The sequence below is a fragment of the Genypterus blacodes genome, unplaced genomic scaffold (assembly GCF_046128005.1).
Source record: "Genypterus blacodes isolate CSIRO-AG114 ecotype Tasmania unplaced genomic scaffold, CSIRO-AGI_Gbla_v1 ptg000044l_1, whole genome shotgun sequence".
NCBI classification, from domain to species: Eukaryota; Metazoa; Chordata; class Actinopteri; order Ophidiiformes; family Ophidiidae; genus Genypterus; species Genypterus blacodes.
In genome coordinates, this window is record NW_027466857.1 from 1,581,598 (window position 1) to 1,598,207 (window position 16,610).

The window sequence follows — 16,610 nt, forward strand, 5'->3', positions numbered from 1 at the left end:
AATTCAACTACTTTAGGCTGAGAAATTACAATTATTGTATTTGATATGCAGCTGAGATCAGAAACTGTATTTATTGTGTACAATATTATTTTATACAACATTTCCTGTTGTTGTTGATGAGGATAATAACATTAAACTTTTGTCCTGTTGATACCCAGGAATCCTCCAGGAGATCACTGGGCCCTAACTAGCGGTTTACCAAGCTACGTAGCAGAAACTACACTGGTCAGTGTTTATTATGTTCTGCGATATCTTCATGTTTCTCCTTATTTGAACTCAAAACTTGCCCAGAAAACATTACCATCAAATCTGATTTAGAGTCAGAGCATTTTTGGGGTTTCACAGGAGTAGGACAAACTCTCAGTGAATGATAATTAGTTTGCACAGAAAGTATTTATCCAATCAATGAAAACAAAGATTTGCAGCACTGTAAGCTGACACTTGCCACTGTGTGAATTAAAAGTCAGATGCTTGCCTGAGACGTTTCCATGTGTCATCAGTGTTAATGGCCAATAATACATTTTATTTGAAACTACAGTGGAATTTTTCATCTTCTTGTTGTGGATATCTAACTGTCGAGTCAAACAGAAATGTTTCATCTCATTAAAGAAAGAATCAAAGTCTTAGTACCTCCTGAATCAAACAATATGAGGACAAGATGCATAATACGTTTTAAATCATCCATCCATCCATCCAGCTACCACACTTACATTCTGAACTTACAATTAATGTTCACAGACCTAATGATCTCTTATTGAGTTGGTTGGTAAAATGAACTTTAAAGGGGCACATTTACCAATGACAAGATAAATGTAATTTTAATTGATGGGGACTCACCAGGGTTTATGGGCCTGAACTTTAAATATCAATTTACATATTCAATCTCAAAAGACAGCAGTGTTGCTCCCATCCCAACTTACTTCAAAATTACAATTAAGCATGTGCGGGGATTTCATGTTAAAAGGAGATTAATTTACAGTCAGGTAAAAGAAAAGTTCATATACTACACCAAGATACTTAAGATTTTCAGTTTTCAGTGTTTCTAATATTCCAGTAATATTCGTTTAGACAAAATCAGTAAGAATCCAGTCTGGTTTTTGTGAGTGTATTCAGTGAGTCGCTGGTTTGCAACAAAACCTTTAATAAGTAACAAATTACCCTCTTAATTTCTGTTTCCCATATAGCATTAAGCTCCCTTTTTATTGCCTGCTGGAGTCCACGTGTGACCGATGCCCTGTCATGTTTGTATTCCAAAATATCATCATTGCCAGCTGAGCTGAGCTGTGGCCAGATGAGCATATAGGAGCATTAGCCCTTAATTCACAGTTGTCACGGTGCACACTGTTGTGGAAATGAATTGTTCTCAGCCACATGCTAAATTGTCATTTATCCTGTTGTAATTAATCACAGTGAGCCTTTCCCCGACCACTGAGGGCTCTGATGCTTGTCTATCCATTGTCTTCCTCTTATGCAATTCTTTTTTAACTCTACTACATCTTGAAAATATTAGAGCTTTTATCTATGGAGCTTCCTTTCATAAGCCAAGACAAAGGACACATCAGGTTGATACTAATGGAGCTTTAAGATGAGAAAAGTGATTTTGAAGATTTGAGACTTAAGATGTGGTCTTTTTATAGCTGATGGTTTTCCATTTGTATTTTGGGGTAACATACAGTGTATGCATGAAAATACAGTTGATTCCCTCTCATCACTTTGAGGAGGTTGTCCAAACCAAATCAAACTACGATCACCCTGCATCTTTTTGTCATTTTCTTATGAAAGTTCATCACCCTCTTAACTCTGCTCTTGTCCTTTCCCCAACAGATTTGTAACATAATGAATGCAGCTGAAGATGAATTTTTTAATTTTCAGGTAAGGTGTTTGTACATAATCCTGTATGTACTTTTCCACAATGGATTGTCATGTAATTTTATATTTTACCAAGTTGTTGTGAAGAACAAAGAAATGCCAGTGTTGTCCAATCAAGGGAAGAAGTTTTCAATGGAGTCGTTTTTAAATTGCAAATGAAAGACAGATTCAATGACTTTAGACTCCAGAGGATTACAGATTAGAGCAGGGGTCTTCAACAGGGGGTCCGCGACCCCCAGGGGGTCCGCGGAGGTACTGCAGGGGGGTCGCGAAATTTGTGGTTGATTAGACAATGTTTTTTTTATAATTTCTCTTTTTTTTTTCAAAACATTCACCAAAGTCCACAGCAACTTTTTACAGGACTTTCCGGTTGCTAGCAGGGCGTCATGTGTCGTTAGCGAACGAATCGGCTCAAAGAGGCGGCTGAACGATGGGAGCAGGCTCCCATCCGAGATCTGTTTTTATTCTTTCTGCAGCTTAAAACGAGTGCCATGAACACAGGGAAGACTGAGCGTTTAAACTGATGTTGTGCCGTTCGACCAATTCACATGAAAACAGACAAGGATCATAACATTAAGCAGTACAGATGTTATGAGAACTACAGGGAATTCCCTGAATTACAGGGAATGTGAAGGGAAATAGTGACCGTGATATGTAGACAGACAAATGTGAAATATGATTGGTATAGTATTAGTAAAATCAGTAATAACATTGTTTTTTGTTTTTCTTTGAGATTAATATGATGTGAATTCATTAGTGTGAGCTTGACACTGAAAATGTATACAGAAAAAAACAAGCTCATGTTGCTGAATTGAAGTGCATTTTGATACAAATGTGAGCGTTGGATATCGACATTTTGTAAATGTTCACACAGAAGACGCTTATTCAGCTGGTTTGGGTGGAGAATCAGCCATGTGGATAAATGTTACTAAAAATGTTAAACATGAGGAGCTCTCAGACACTTTTATTTTGTCAAAGTAGCTCTCAGAGGCAGAAAGGTTGGAGACCACTGCTTTAAATACACAACAACATGAATCCAACATATTGTAGTGAATGGATGAATGGAGGCAGAAGATGTTATCTTTCATCTATTACCAATGTGTGTCATTTGATCAACTGTGCTGTCAAACAAATCTATGAAGCCATCAAAGCTGCAGCGTCACCTGGAGACGACCCACAGCCACTTAACAGACAAACCTGTTGAATACTTCCAAACTAGCCTCAAATCCCTCCAAGGTCAACGGACATTGATGAGAAAATTATGTTTATACATGGTACTAGACCCAGTTTGATATAAAACACAATTCTATACAATATATATAATAGGGGGTCCCCGCCCCGCTCTCCATCACTTTGGGGGTCTCTGGCCTGAAAAACGTTGAAGACCCCTGGATTAGAGGATACATTTTATTAGATAAAATTAACCATTAAGAGTAAAAATCAAACGGGAAAGTTGCAGGAATGTCCATATATCCAAGTGTATCCAAATAGAGCTATACTTCTAGCACCAGTTGTTGGGGAACTACCTTGTTGTGGGTAAATTAGTTGATTCATTTGGGAGGAAATTAATCAAAACCAATTCTACTCAATGAAGACAATTCAATCAAATCAATCTCACATCCTATGTTGTGAACCCTCACATTGACCCTTTGCACACCGCTTTAAAGAAATGTACACAGGCAAACCATTACTAATAAATACATGTTTATTACTAATATACATTGAAATGTTTAAGCACAATGAAGGAAATTAATGAAAATGAATACGGCCGTGAAATAAAAGCAACATTCCTAAAACCAATTTCTTGACTTAAGATGTCTACATTTTGGAAACTTAGGGAAATTATTTTGGAATCCTGATCGTTCTTAATGGGGAATAGACCGCAAGCTGTCGTAAATCCAAGTCTTGGCATGATGAAGGTGTATGGAAGTTCAGATAGATTCTGTTCACAGATGAGTTTTTTATTATGACAAGTTAACGGTCCGTTATCACATTCCTGTGCGGTGACGTTCCTTCCCTGTTTTAAAGTCAGTTTTGGTGTAGCAAATGAAACCTTCCTTCTTGCCTTTAGTATTCCACAAAAGATGTTGGGCTGTTGGGTTCCCTACACAAGTATTGTGACACATCTTAGAAGTTATTGTAAAATGAAAAACTCTATGATGATTGTCCACAACCATTCCTCACATTTCTCTATCTACGGTAACCCAATATCAAGTACTAACTTTCAGTACCACCCTGCTTTGCATTCATGGTTGTATATGCTGTACCTTTAGACCAATACCACAAAAGACATTTTTCATGTAAAACCAGACAGATAATTGCAGTCAGATTTGGTCATTATATTTTAGCTATTGCTCTGCGGCCTTGTTAAGAAAATAATGTACAGCTGTGTATATGCAGAAACAATGTATGAAACATTTATCAAGCTATGCAGTATAATGGGCTCCAATGTACCATAAGAGACCACCAGGGAGCAATGATACTGGCAGCCACACAGTCCTAACTGAATTAGTGATACATCCCCACTTACTGCTCTCCATACTATATTGAAATTGAAATTAAAATTGTCTTCTGGAGGGCTGTAAAGCTCCTGTTGTATTTCATGTTTCTGATCCAGCAGCAGCCACAGTGCAGACAAGTCAAATGAAAGAAACCCCACAATCATATCCCTTCAAACTTAATACAATTCATTGACTGATGAAAATTGTTTTGCAGTTTACCCACTTCATTCCCCCAACTTGTCTTCTCTATGTCTTCTAAAAAGCTCTAAAATGGCTCGCTGAACAGAGTGCTTAAGTTTCTATTGCTAAATACTCAGGCTTCAACATAAATTTTGAGAATGTTTGCATGCTCTCTCTGACATTATTATCAATAATCCTTAAAATCATCTCACAGGAAGCTTTGGATAGAGTTCTCTTTGAGAAGATCTTGTCTCTCTGGGACTTCCTACTGTTAAAATCTGATCTGAGAGAATGTAACAAGCCCAAGATTTACCACAGGACTTGTGGGGAATATTAGTAAGCTGTTAAACTGTGTCAATATTTTGGGTCTGAGACATTTTGAGACTAAGCTAAATTTTTAACAGTGGAAGATGATTTATGTAGTTATTTGTAACTGTTCTTGTTATTAATGAAGCCAAAGTCCAGCAGTAACTAATGAAGAATCAGAAGAGGTTAGATATGTCCAAATTATACTAGTAAGGTTTTCTTTCATAGCTATGTAAATAATGTACATGATTGGTTTCTTGTGTGTGTGTGCGTGTGAACAGAAAGGGCCTCTGGATGAATCAGGTTGGACCATTAAGAATGTGCTTTCTATGCCAATCGTCAACAAGAAAGAGGAGATAGTGGGTGTGGCCACATTCTATAACAGGAAGGATGGGAAACCCTTTGACGAAATGGATGAAACTTTGATGGAGGTACATGCTGTGTGTGTGTGTGGGTGTGGGTTTGGGTGTGTGTGTGTGTGTGTGTGTGTGTGTGTGTGTGTGTGTGCGCGTGCGTGTGTGTGAGAGAGAGAGAGAGAGCTTGTATGCATTATTTATTATTGGGCATGCAGGCTCTTTACTGAAGTTTCTCTATCTACCTCACTTAATATCAAACACAACTTTTCAACCTCTAGACTGCTTCTGAAACCATTATTTTTAGAAGAAAGTGTGAAGCTAACATTTCATTTGACTCGTTTCCATTTTTGCTGCAAAGCTTCTACATTTTGGTTTGTGCTTAATTATGTATACACTCTAAGTAAATAAAGTATGCCACCAACAACAAAAACCTTTAATTGTTTACTGATGTGTGTGCCATGAGTCATATAGTAAGACAAACCTACTAAAAGCATTCATTTTGAATCTCTCTTCCCCCTCTTCTTTCATATATCCTCCATACACATGTACATGAACACTGTAACACATTTATTTCCCTTCATACACACAAACACACACTACACTCTGTGTGACATACTTGAACTTGAACCCACCCATCATACCTGCACCTGCCAACATGTCGTCTCACAAACTCACTCGCACAAACACGTTCTCTTGCAGTCTCTGACTCAGTTCCTTGGCTGGTCGGTGCTGAACACTGACACTTACGACAAGATGAACAAGCTGGAGAACAGGAAGGACATCTTCCAGGACATGGTGCTCTATCATATCAAATGTCGTAAGGATGAAATCCAGAAAGTACTGGTCAGTAAACATGAAGTTGTGCACTTGATTCTGCTAATTAGGATCTGAATGAAAGACTGAGTGTTTTGATTGAAGCTGCTGACGGATGGTATGATGTGTTTGAGTTGGACTAGACTTTCTCAATCTTCTTTTGTTTATTGACACCTAGAACTTTATTATGTGCTTCACAGAAGAGACTTGTGTTTATAAATTGCAAAGAGAGAAAGTGAGAAAGATGATAAGATTTAGTGTCCTCTGCTACTAATTTATGTGAGTGTGAGACAGGACTAAATGACTGATTATGTGGATACAAAGGTGGTAAGGTTTGTTTGAGCTTAAAATGGCTGTGGAATTATTTGCAGAAAAAATACACAAAGGTGACCTTATTTTCTACCCCAAACAAGTAATCCTATTTCTCAGATGGTTTTGTGTGTGTGTGTGTGTGTGTGTGTGTCCCTAGGACACCAGAGCAAGATGGGGGAAGGAACCGGATGAGTGTGAGGAGGAAGAGCTCCAAGTGATTCTGGTAAGCGGCGTAATGTACAGGCTACACTTTCCAAAATTGTACCGCATCTTATCAAGGAATTACAAGGTCCTCTTTTTGTCATTTAGTTAAGAGATTGGTTGCAATGTCTCTTTAACATTCTCTCAAAAACATTTTGTTCTATCCGTACACAGTCTGAGGTTTTGCCAAACTCTCAGAAGGCCGAGATATTTGAGTTTCACTTCTACGACTTTCATCACACCGAGCTCGAGCTGGTGAAGTGCGCCATCAAGATGTACTACGAGCTGAAAGTGGTGGACAAGTTCCACATTCCCAGAGAGGTGAGCAGGTAAATGGTGGCTGTACAGTGTTACAGTAGCAGCGTTACACAGTAGTAAAAATGTGTGTGTTCTCCAGGTCCTGGTAAGGTTCATATATTCCCTCAGTAAGGGCTACAGGGCGATCACCTACCACAACTGGAGACACGGATTCAACGTTGGACAGACCATGTTCACCCTGCTGATGGTCAGACTTAGTCCTTATCTATCTCTTTTCATCTCTTTACCAGCATCCATTTCTTTCTGTCTTGTCTTTCCCGTCGCCATCTTTCCTCTCCTTTCCCTTTCTCATCTCTTCTCCTTTGTTTAATATCCCTTTCATTCTCGACTGGTTCCTTCCTTGTTATTGTTCCTTCAGTTTCCTCCGCCTCTACCAAACACATGACTCACATCCTCTCTCTCTTGCTCTCTCTACTTTTGTTCCATCTCTGTTATTCTCTCTTGCCGATCTCATCTATTCTGGTCATTTCCCCACAATCATCTCCTTCACCTTCCTCATACTCAGACTCTCTGCTTCACTTTAGGGTTTCTTCTTCATCTTTGTCCTTTTTTTTACTTCCACTACTCCACTCTTTCATTCCCGACAGTCCCCATTATCGTGTGTGTGTGTGTGTGTGTGTGTGTGTGTGTGTGTGTGTGTGTGTGTGTGTGTGTGTGTGTGTGTGTGTGTGTGTGTGTGTGTGTGTGTGTGTGTGCATATCCTGTTCATCAGCACATTCGTATGGTTTTAAATAAGGACATTTGGAAATGATTTGATGCCAGATTTTCATTTGTATTTTTAAATTCCCCATTCCGTCGTGCGTGTGTGTCTGTGAGCTCAGACAGGCGATCTGAAGCGCTACTACACAGACCTGGAGGCTATGGCCATGGTGACAGCCGGCTTCTGCCATGATATTGACCACAGAGGAACTAACAACCTCTACCAGATGAAGTAAGGCGACATGCTGGGAAAGGTGGGGCTGGCTGTGTTTCAACTTGTTGTTTCAGTCTCTTCCCTACATAATTAAACAGCAGGGAGTTACTTTTGGGATCAGTTAGTGTTGCTGTCTGTGTGCTCATATACGGTCTCACTCTTCTGGGTGCGGACTGAGAATGGCAGTAAAATACAGTGAAACCTACCATGTCATATTATTGATTGTAACGGGTATCTTCACCCTCATCACTCCTGCCCCATTGCCCAATTCCATTTTTTGACCAATTTAACTAAGTAATCCAATGCACAAATCAGTTTAATCAACTCAAACAGCAACAGTCTTGTCTACGTACACGCTAATATCAGCTCTTTAGGTCAAGGTGATGTCAGTCATTGAGACTATCGATGAGTGGATATTGAGCAAATTTGCCTCCAGCTGTTCTGCTCCACCTGCTGATGGATGAGGTAATGAGAGCCGCCATTAGCCAGGGATGCAGCAGGCCAGGGTCCACCTGGGGTTAACGGGCAACATTTATCACAGTGTAACCTCCTAGTTATACAGCTGTATGTGTGTGTGTGTTTGTGTGTGTGTGTGCATGTGTGTGCGTGTTTGTGTCTTTATCCAGGTCTGGTAATCCTCTGGCCAAGCTTCATGGCTCCTCCATCTTGGAAAGACACCATCTGGAGACCGGCAAGACTCTGCTGAGAGATGAAGTAATTTACACACACACACACACCCACTGGAGTGGACACATTAGTTATAATACATCTATGCAGTGTAAATACACCCAACAATCAATCTATATAAAGTAAGGATCATTCTTATTTGACTTTTGTCCCGTACAGTTCTGACTGCACATGTTTGAGGTTGTACGTCTTGGTATCTTACATTACGATCATTTGGCAGACGCTTTTATCCAAAGCGACTTACATTACAGTTACCACCCTTCGCAGAGGGGGGAGCAATTGAGGGTTCGGTGCCTTGCTCAGGGGCACCTTGGCAGGGGCTCGAACCGGCAACCCTCCGGTTCCAAAGCGGAAGCTCTACCCACTGAGCCACTGCCTCCCTCTTATCTATATATTCAGTGTATGGGTTGTAATGTATGTTTATCAAATGTGCGTTATGTTCTTATGACATCAGAGTATAGTACAGTTTTTGAGATAAATGAGATGTTGTTGGTGTTTTCAGTGTTAAGTCTCACTCTTGCATTTCAGTCCTTGAACATTTATCAGAATCTGAACCGACGTCAGCACGACCACGTCATCCACCTCATGGACATCGCCATCATTGCAACTGATCTGGCTCTCTACTTCAAGTGAGTTCTATGGGAGGCCAGAAGAGACATTATTCATACTGTACTTGCTCAGACACGCATCATTAAACTTACACACTCACACACACACACACACTCCATCTAGCTCACACACATGCACCATCAAGCTCTCACACATACACTATCAAACTCTCTCTCTCACACACACACACACACACACACACACACACACACACACACACACACACACACACACACACACACACACACCTACAAGCTCACTCATTAACACCATCAAACTCACACACTCACCATCAAACTCACACACACACATGCACACACACACACACACACACACGCACGCACACACACCTACAAGCTCACTCATAAACACCATCAAACTCACACACGCACCATCAAGCTCACACACATGCACAATCAAACTCACACCCATACACCATCAACCTTACACGCACCATTATCATCATCACACACACACGCACCATCAAACTATAAACTCTATAAACTATAATACATGTAAGAGACTAAGGATACATATAATATACTACTACTGCTACTTCCAGCAATAATGATTATAATATTTTATCATAAGCATAATGCAATGAGTCTCTTACATTTGTACATGTAAGACATATGCATATTTCTTTTATTTAAAAAAAATTATAGTGGATGTAAAAATCAGTATTTGAACATATATGAAGTTTGTGAATTTGAAAGCTAATGTGTGAGAGTTTGATAGTGTTTATGTGTAAGCTTGATGGTGCCTGCGTGAGCAAGTATGAATAATGTCTCATAACGCCGCCGAGTGCGTTAACAAGCACATACATCTACGTACATCTACTGTGGAATTCAGAGATGCAGATATTGACATTTATCCTGTGTTTAGCTATCATAAGACTAATAGGACACGGACAGAGACAGACATATCACAGACAGGAGAGAAATATGAGATCAATGAAGTGATTTTGCGGAGGTGTCATACTGCATCTTTTAGCAAAAGTAGCTTAAGCGGGGGGATGGATTGTGTCTGCAGCAGGTATGACCTTTCATATCAGCCACATGTAACAGGTAGCGTGGTTTGAGTGTTTGATATGGTTTGGATTTTATCAATCCTGATTCCAGTTGTGCCTCAGCTTCAAATCAAAGTAATTCAAATCAAATCCTTGGTCTGATTCTTTTCATATTACTTGAGTGCCAAAAGAAAACCAAAACATGTCCAGAATGAAATGATCTCCTATTTTTCAACAAATGAAGACTTACATTACACACAGTCATAGGTCCACTTCCCTTCGGACATTACAATATTTTTAGGTTTGATAAACTGCATTGACAAGGTTAGGTTTCGTAATGATTCCCTTTTAAATATGGAATTAGTTCTGTTTTTGAAAACTTGACTCCTTCTGTTCAGGAAAAGGGCAATGTTCCAGAAGATCGTTGACTTATCCAAGACTTATGAGAACTGGACCGAGTGGACTAACTACATGATGCTGGAGACAACACGGAAAGAGATTGTCATGTAGGCACAAACACACATCTCTCTTCGTCTCTCTCTCTCTCTCTCTCTCTCTCTCTCTCTTTCTCTCTCCCTCACACGCACAGCTACAGTTACTTGGTTAGTTAATTGAGTTTAGTGTTGAATCTTTAGGGCCATGATGATGACTGCCTGTGACCTGTCAGCTATAGCCAAACCATGGGAGATCCAAAGCAAGGTATGTGTTGGTGTGCAATCTCATCACAAGCCTTTTTCTTTCTTCACAGTCAAATAGCACTCCAGCCTCTCCAACATCCAACCACTCAAAATATATAAATAAGACAAACACATACAGACACACTTAAAGAGAGGCTTGCATGGGAGCAATCCTGACCTGACAGAGAGCGACATTTTGTCAGCTCTGCCATTTCTCTGAACGGCATTCAGTGGTGAATCCTGACAGGCTCTTGCTTTTTCTTCATCATAACATTTCATTACAACAAAGTATATAATGTACAATCATAATCTAGCCTGCACACACAGCATAGGCCTGCTTTACATTCATACACGGAATACTCAATGTGGAACCACGACTAGGCATCACTGCTGTGTAATAATGCCATTATAATAAGAGTCCATGATGTCGATAAAGTATATGATACAGCAGAAAACATTGCTATCGGTATTCAATGAAAAGTAACAACATCCCTTAAATCATCTCTGACAGATATACGTATGTTAATCAGCTCTAATTTATTCCTAAACAGAATCGAGAAAGGTCGACTCAACAATTACAATAACTAATTTAGTATGTCAGTCAATCGCAATTAGCAAAATCACATCACACCTTCAAACTGTTTCAAAGTAACCCTCCACTAAATCTGAGATTTAAACCACCAACTTTATTCGTAACAAACTTCCCTGGGCTCTCATTTGTTTGATTCCTCTGGAACATGTAGGCACACCAGACTATAAATATTTTTCAGATTCATAGGGATGAGTAAGCACGCTGGCTGACACAATGCAGTACACTGAATTCTATCAACCAACACAAAATCATATCCAATGCTAGAAGGCAAACAGCAGCAGTTTAGAAAAATCAGTATCGAGTTTGTTATGACTTTAGATCAATTCTGTTATGCTGGAGTTCTGCATTGCACAAGTTCTACCATTTATAATATTCCACTGCTATTGCATGGCAATTATTTTCATGATTCCTTTTCACCTTTGTCTGCACCAGATGAGTCAGCTGCACCTCCCACACGCTGTCAGGATTTTTATATCAGCAGCATCAAGCAGCCTCCTGTGTATTGAGCTCTGAAAGTAGTATGATGACTAACTGTGAATTTCATCCTGAATATATAAATATTGCCTGCTTCGTATGAAATCATCCTAATGGCCTTTTTACTCATTTTCATTATTGTTACTCCATGTGAGTGTAGCCCAATATATGATGAATATACACAATACAGTTAATTTTGAGCAGACACATTTTCTGATTTTGGTTGATAAAGACATTCACAATCGTACATTAAATCTCAAGTACAGATAAATCCATATAGAATTGTAATGATAATAGAGAGTAAAGACACCACCTGTCTCTTGGCAATCTTTGAGCTTCAAATACAAATACAGAAGCAACATTGTAAGTCAATACATTTACTCTTACTATAAAATATGAAATTTGATTAAGCCATATACAGTACATGAACAGAATCAACAGGATTATGCCGTTCTACAAGTGTACGTCTCATATTCGCATACATGTCTCATATTCGCAACCTGCATGGCTTGTTGCGGTACTGCAGTTTGAGATGAGTCCTCCCATTAAGGACATGCATGCAGAGGTGTCGTGCTCCAACCGAGACATTTACATGCCTATGTAAATTGACTTACAATCTCCTAATCTGTGTCTGTTACTCAGAGTGGGCATATATTGATTTGTGCTGATTTCTATTGCATTATGGTGTATACATGAGTTTGTCAAACATGAAACCTATTGCCTTCATGGCATTATAATAAAAGTGCATGTACAAACATACTTAATTGCAAACCTTGCTCTCCAAAGCTCTCCTCATTCCAGTTTGACCATCATACATTTTTGAATTGAATTTCCATCCAACTATTTATTTTCCGACCCTTATCTATGTCAGGGTTGTGGAGGCAATAGACCAGGTGAAGTAGTCCATTCTCTCTACATCCTATACCTCATCATATATAATATACTATAATCCAACCGGAATATTCTGGGTCAGGACTCACTGCAGACATCAAATCCATTCGACACTTAATATACCATTGTTGGTTTTTCACACATTTTGCTGCTGCCCCACCACCCAGACCAAATTCTGTTGGTCTACTTTTACTGTTGGTCTACTTTTACTGTAAAAAGTGTTGTTTTGCCTGATTGGCATTTGTTTCCCCCCTGTAGGTGGCGCTGGCTGTGGCTGCTGAATTCTGGGAGCAGGGAGATCTGGAAAGGACAGTCCTGGAACAAAACCCCATTGTAAGGAGACAGAAAGTTGACGAGGAGAAGGAATATATGCTAGGGAGAAAATATAGTTTATGGAGCAGAAGTGCCTGAGCAAAAGATATAACCCCCTCCAGCTTCAGTTATGCTAATGGTGTAGCTATACCCTGACCTCTGACCTCTAAAACCAAAATGAATCAATTACATATTCCATAAAAATGACTTCTACGACTACTGAATGGACAAGAGGAGAGGAGGGAGGCGGCGCTATTAGACGAAACCTTTAAAGAAAGTGAGCTATAAATACAGTGTCAACTCGATTTGTCACCATATCAAAGAGCAGCTTGCCAAGATCTGTGTAAGCTAACCTGACCAATAACGATTTCAATGCACATCGGTTAATTGAGAATAATCCAATATTTATATCAAAATAAAATAAGTAGTGTAAAGTAGGTTGCTAAACACTATTATTATTCTTTCTCGTTGACACGTTTGTTTCACACATACAGAAAAACATATTCCATATTCCGAGAATTTGACAAATTACTTTTTGGTTTGCAACTTTCAACATTGTATCCTTCATGATTGTGTCAAACTTTATTACATTTTACCCTTGGAATATGATCATGTATATAGTGTAATGACTTCTGTAATGTGCATACAGTCGTTAAATGTGGGATGATTTCGGTAGTATTAGGCTGTAAACATTTTGTTTGTTTTGAATAAGAAAAAAGAAGAAAACATTTGACATGACAATGAGCTTGCAGTTAGGAGGCATTTTGGAGAGGTTTTTTTTTCATAGACAGAGAGGGCAGAAAATAAAAAGAAATAGAAAAAGAAAAAGGAAAAAAAAATAGATGAGACCTAGGAAATGCGATCCACATGTGGACAAGATGCATAAGGAGATGAAAAAACTGTGACTTTAGTCCCACCCCAAGACTCACCCACCCACATTTTGAATGTGTCTCAAACCTAAACCCTAGAGGTTTGTTTATTCCCTTTCCCCTTTACACAAGTTAGGGTTAGAAAAAAGATCTGGATGGGTAGCCATCATGGGCTCATGAAGTCTCCTTTGGGCTTTGATTTAGGATGGAGAGTAGGAAAGGAAGGATGAGACAAAAAAACAGGCAGAGTGAAAGATAGCAGATAGAGACAAACATAAGAGATGAGAGATAAGAGAAAATGAAAAGAGATTTGGTTCCCTGTGGCGTGGTGATGAGTGATGTACAGGCCATTATGTGGAGCACTGGTACAGAAAGAGTGGTCACTGTAGCCCTGACCTAGCCGACCATACCCTCCCCTGACTCACTCGCTCTCCACCTCAATACCTCCATGTCGCTCTCTCCGCGGTCTATTACATCCTTTCATGTCCTTGAGACACTTGGAAGTGCTGCAGTACCATCCCACTCTCTCTCACCTCACAGTACTCTGAATTTAATAGCATTTGTGTCAGAGGGGAAAACTTTTCATTTTGATCAGTTTGTATTGTCCCAAAAGTACATTCTGTGACTCACACTGGCCTGAAAAGAACAAAGTAGACCTGCAGAGGGTGTGACACACACAGCGTAATGAGGACATGTAGGCTGGCAGATATTGCCAACCTGAAATTTGGTTTCTTACAGTCCAGTGTCTTGCCCACACTAACTATAAAGTTATTTAGATTTTTTGGAAAGTTATTGGCAGATCTATGTCAAGGTTTTACATTGTGAGAGAAGATTCTCAGTCATCCAGGTCACTTAGTATTAATCTGCCCTCATGAAAACCCTGGACAAGTCATGAAATTAGAAATAGTCTCGAAATGTTTTGGGAAATGATGAAATGTCCCACAGAATGACTTCAATCTTCAATCTCTCAACTTGAAGATTAAAGTTGAGAAGGCAGAACAAGATTTTGCTTCTGCTTACTTCCAACTGCCCAACTGATTACTTTTATGCTTCCTAGCTTACTTATTGGTTCTCTGACAAACTGTTCTCTCTCTTCTCTCTAGCCGATGATGGACAGAAACCATGCGGCTGACCTGCCGAAGATGCAGTGTGGTTTCATCGACTTCGTCTGCACTTTCGTTTACAAGGTCATAAATCAGAACGCACACACACACAAACAATGGAAATGGAAATGAACACAGGCAGATAGTAAAAATATAGACAGTCCAAAGTTCATGCAGATTTGGGACCTGTATACAGTTAAGTATTTGTTTTATTGGTAATATTAGTTTAAAGTAAGTTCTACTACTATGACTTTTAAAGTTCTCTGTCAACATTGAATTGATAGCATTTTACCTCACTAATAATAAATATTAGGCATTAAAGACAAATTGATTTAAAGAAAGGTCGAGAGTACAGATGGTTGACCATAGTCAGCCCCATCTGAGGGCATTCCATGCCTACCAGTGTCCGTTTACCTTCTGTCACATTTTCTTTTAAAGAAAAGGTTCAGAGAATGTTGTCTAGTTTAGTCTGACTTGATGTGACAAAATCTTTGGTTGCTCCCCTGCTCTCTGATGTAGGAGTTCAGTCGTTTCCATGTGGAGATCACCCCCATGCTGGACCGCATACTGAACAACAGGAAGGAGTGGAATGCACTGAAAGAAGAACGCGAAGCCAAACTGGCCGTAATAGAAGAGGCAAAGAAAGCCAAAGAGGAGGAAGCTCAAAAGGCTGCAGCGGCCAGGCAAGGTACAAAGTTCTCTGAACCACACACACACACACACACACACACACACACAAAATTCCCCAGTCTCACTTTTTAAGGCACAGTTGAACTAGAAATTATTCACGTATTTGCTCTTTATTGATGTGTAGTATTATTATTATTGTTGACTTCATGGTAGCACTTCAAATGCAAAAAACTTTAATTCCCTACTTTTAATTTGACTTTCTTTGTTGTCTTCCCCTTCCTTCCTTTACTTCCTTCCTCCTGCAGCAAGTGCAGCCCAGTCCCAATCGAAGACTTGTATTCTCAGCTAGTCGTAAAGCAACAGTACCAGCTTCAGCATATTTGGCTGCACATATACAGTCAATGGCTGCTTTCACCGAAATCTCTCTGTGTTACTTTTCCTCTAGCACGTTCGCTTCATTGCTTCTTTTTGTTGTTTATGTCATCATTTTACATTTCTGACATTTTTGACAAATCTGATGATCTGTTGGTAATGACACAGAAGTAGAGATTTAACATGTAGCAAGTAGTAATGGGGTGGCTAAGCTACTGTAGCTTGTGTGTGTGTGTTAGAATTGCACTGCCACTCTCCCAACATAAATTCCTCTAACATCCCTTTCCATCTGTAATTTTGTACTTATGCATAGGATAAAAATAAATACATTCTTACAGGCTACAATATCCATGTGTTATTGTGTATACAGGCATGTGTATTTAAGTGCTTACTATGTGTACAACAACTTTGTCATCATTTCCTCCTTCACTCTTGCAGTCCTGGTGACATTGTGATGAAGGTGAAAAGGTCCGTTTCAACCTCAAGTGTCCTACCTCACATATCTACCATACCATACATATGTTACATTCTAAAGATGAGAAGCAGAATATATCCCTTGACTGCTAAGTGATACAATCAGAGGGTTGCCTGTACAGCTGCTTCTATCAGTCAGCTA

The 16,610-nt window shown here is 39.5% G+C and overlaps 1 protein-coding gene across 1 annotated transcript in view; it reads left to right on the forward strand.

Moving 5' to 3' along the window:
* The window catches only part of pde6a (phosphodiesterase 6A, cGMP-specific, rod, alpha), a 29,279-nt gene extending 13,005 nt beyond the window's left edge, over window positions 1–16,274 (forward strand). The window contains exons 9-24 of the mRNA XM_076149072.1: window positions 159–225; window positions 1,825–1,872; window positions 5,138–5,287; window positions 5,912–6,055; window positions 6,495–6,560; window positions 6,713–6,859; window positions 6,936–7,043; window positions 7,678–7,787; window positions 8,396–8,483; window positions 8,985–9,085; window positions 10,473–10,580; window positions 10,710–10,773; window positions 12,967–13,041; window positions 14,993–15,076; window positions 15,512–15,680; window positions 15,928–16,274. Of these exons, the coding sequence (XP_076005187.1) occupies window positions 159–225; window positions 1,825–1,872; window positions 5,138–5,287; window positions 5,912–6,055; window positions 6,495–6,560; window positions 6,713–6,859; window positions 6,936–7,043; window positions 7,678–7,787; window positions 8,396–8,483; window positions 8,985–9,085; window positions 10,473–10,580; window positions 10,710–10,773; window positions 12,967–13,041; window positions 14,993–15,076; window positions 15,512–15,680; window positions 15,928–15,971 (1,573 nt within the window). The 3' untranslated portion in view covers window positions 15,972–16,274. The remainder of the gene's footprint in view (window positions 1–158; window positions 226–1,824; window positions 1,873–5,137; window positions 5,288–5,911; window positions 6,056–6,494; window positions 6,561–6,712; window positions 6,860–6,935; window positions 7,044–7,677; window positions 7,788–8,395; window positions 8,484–8,984; window positions 9,086–10,472; window positions 10,581–10,709; window positions 10,774–12,966; window positions 13,042–14,992; window positions 15,077–15,511; window positions 15,681–15,927) is intronic.
* The last annotated feature ends 336 nt before the right edge of the window (window positions 16,275–16,610 follow it).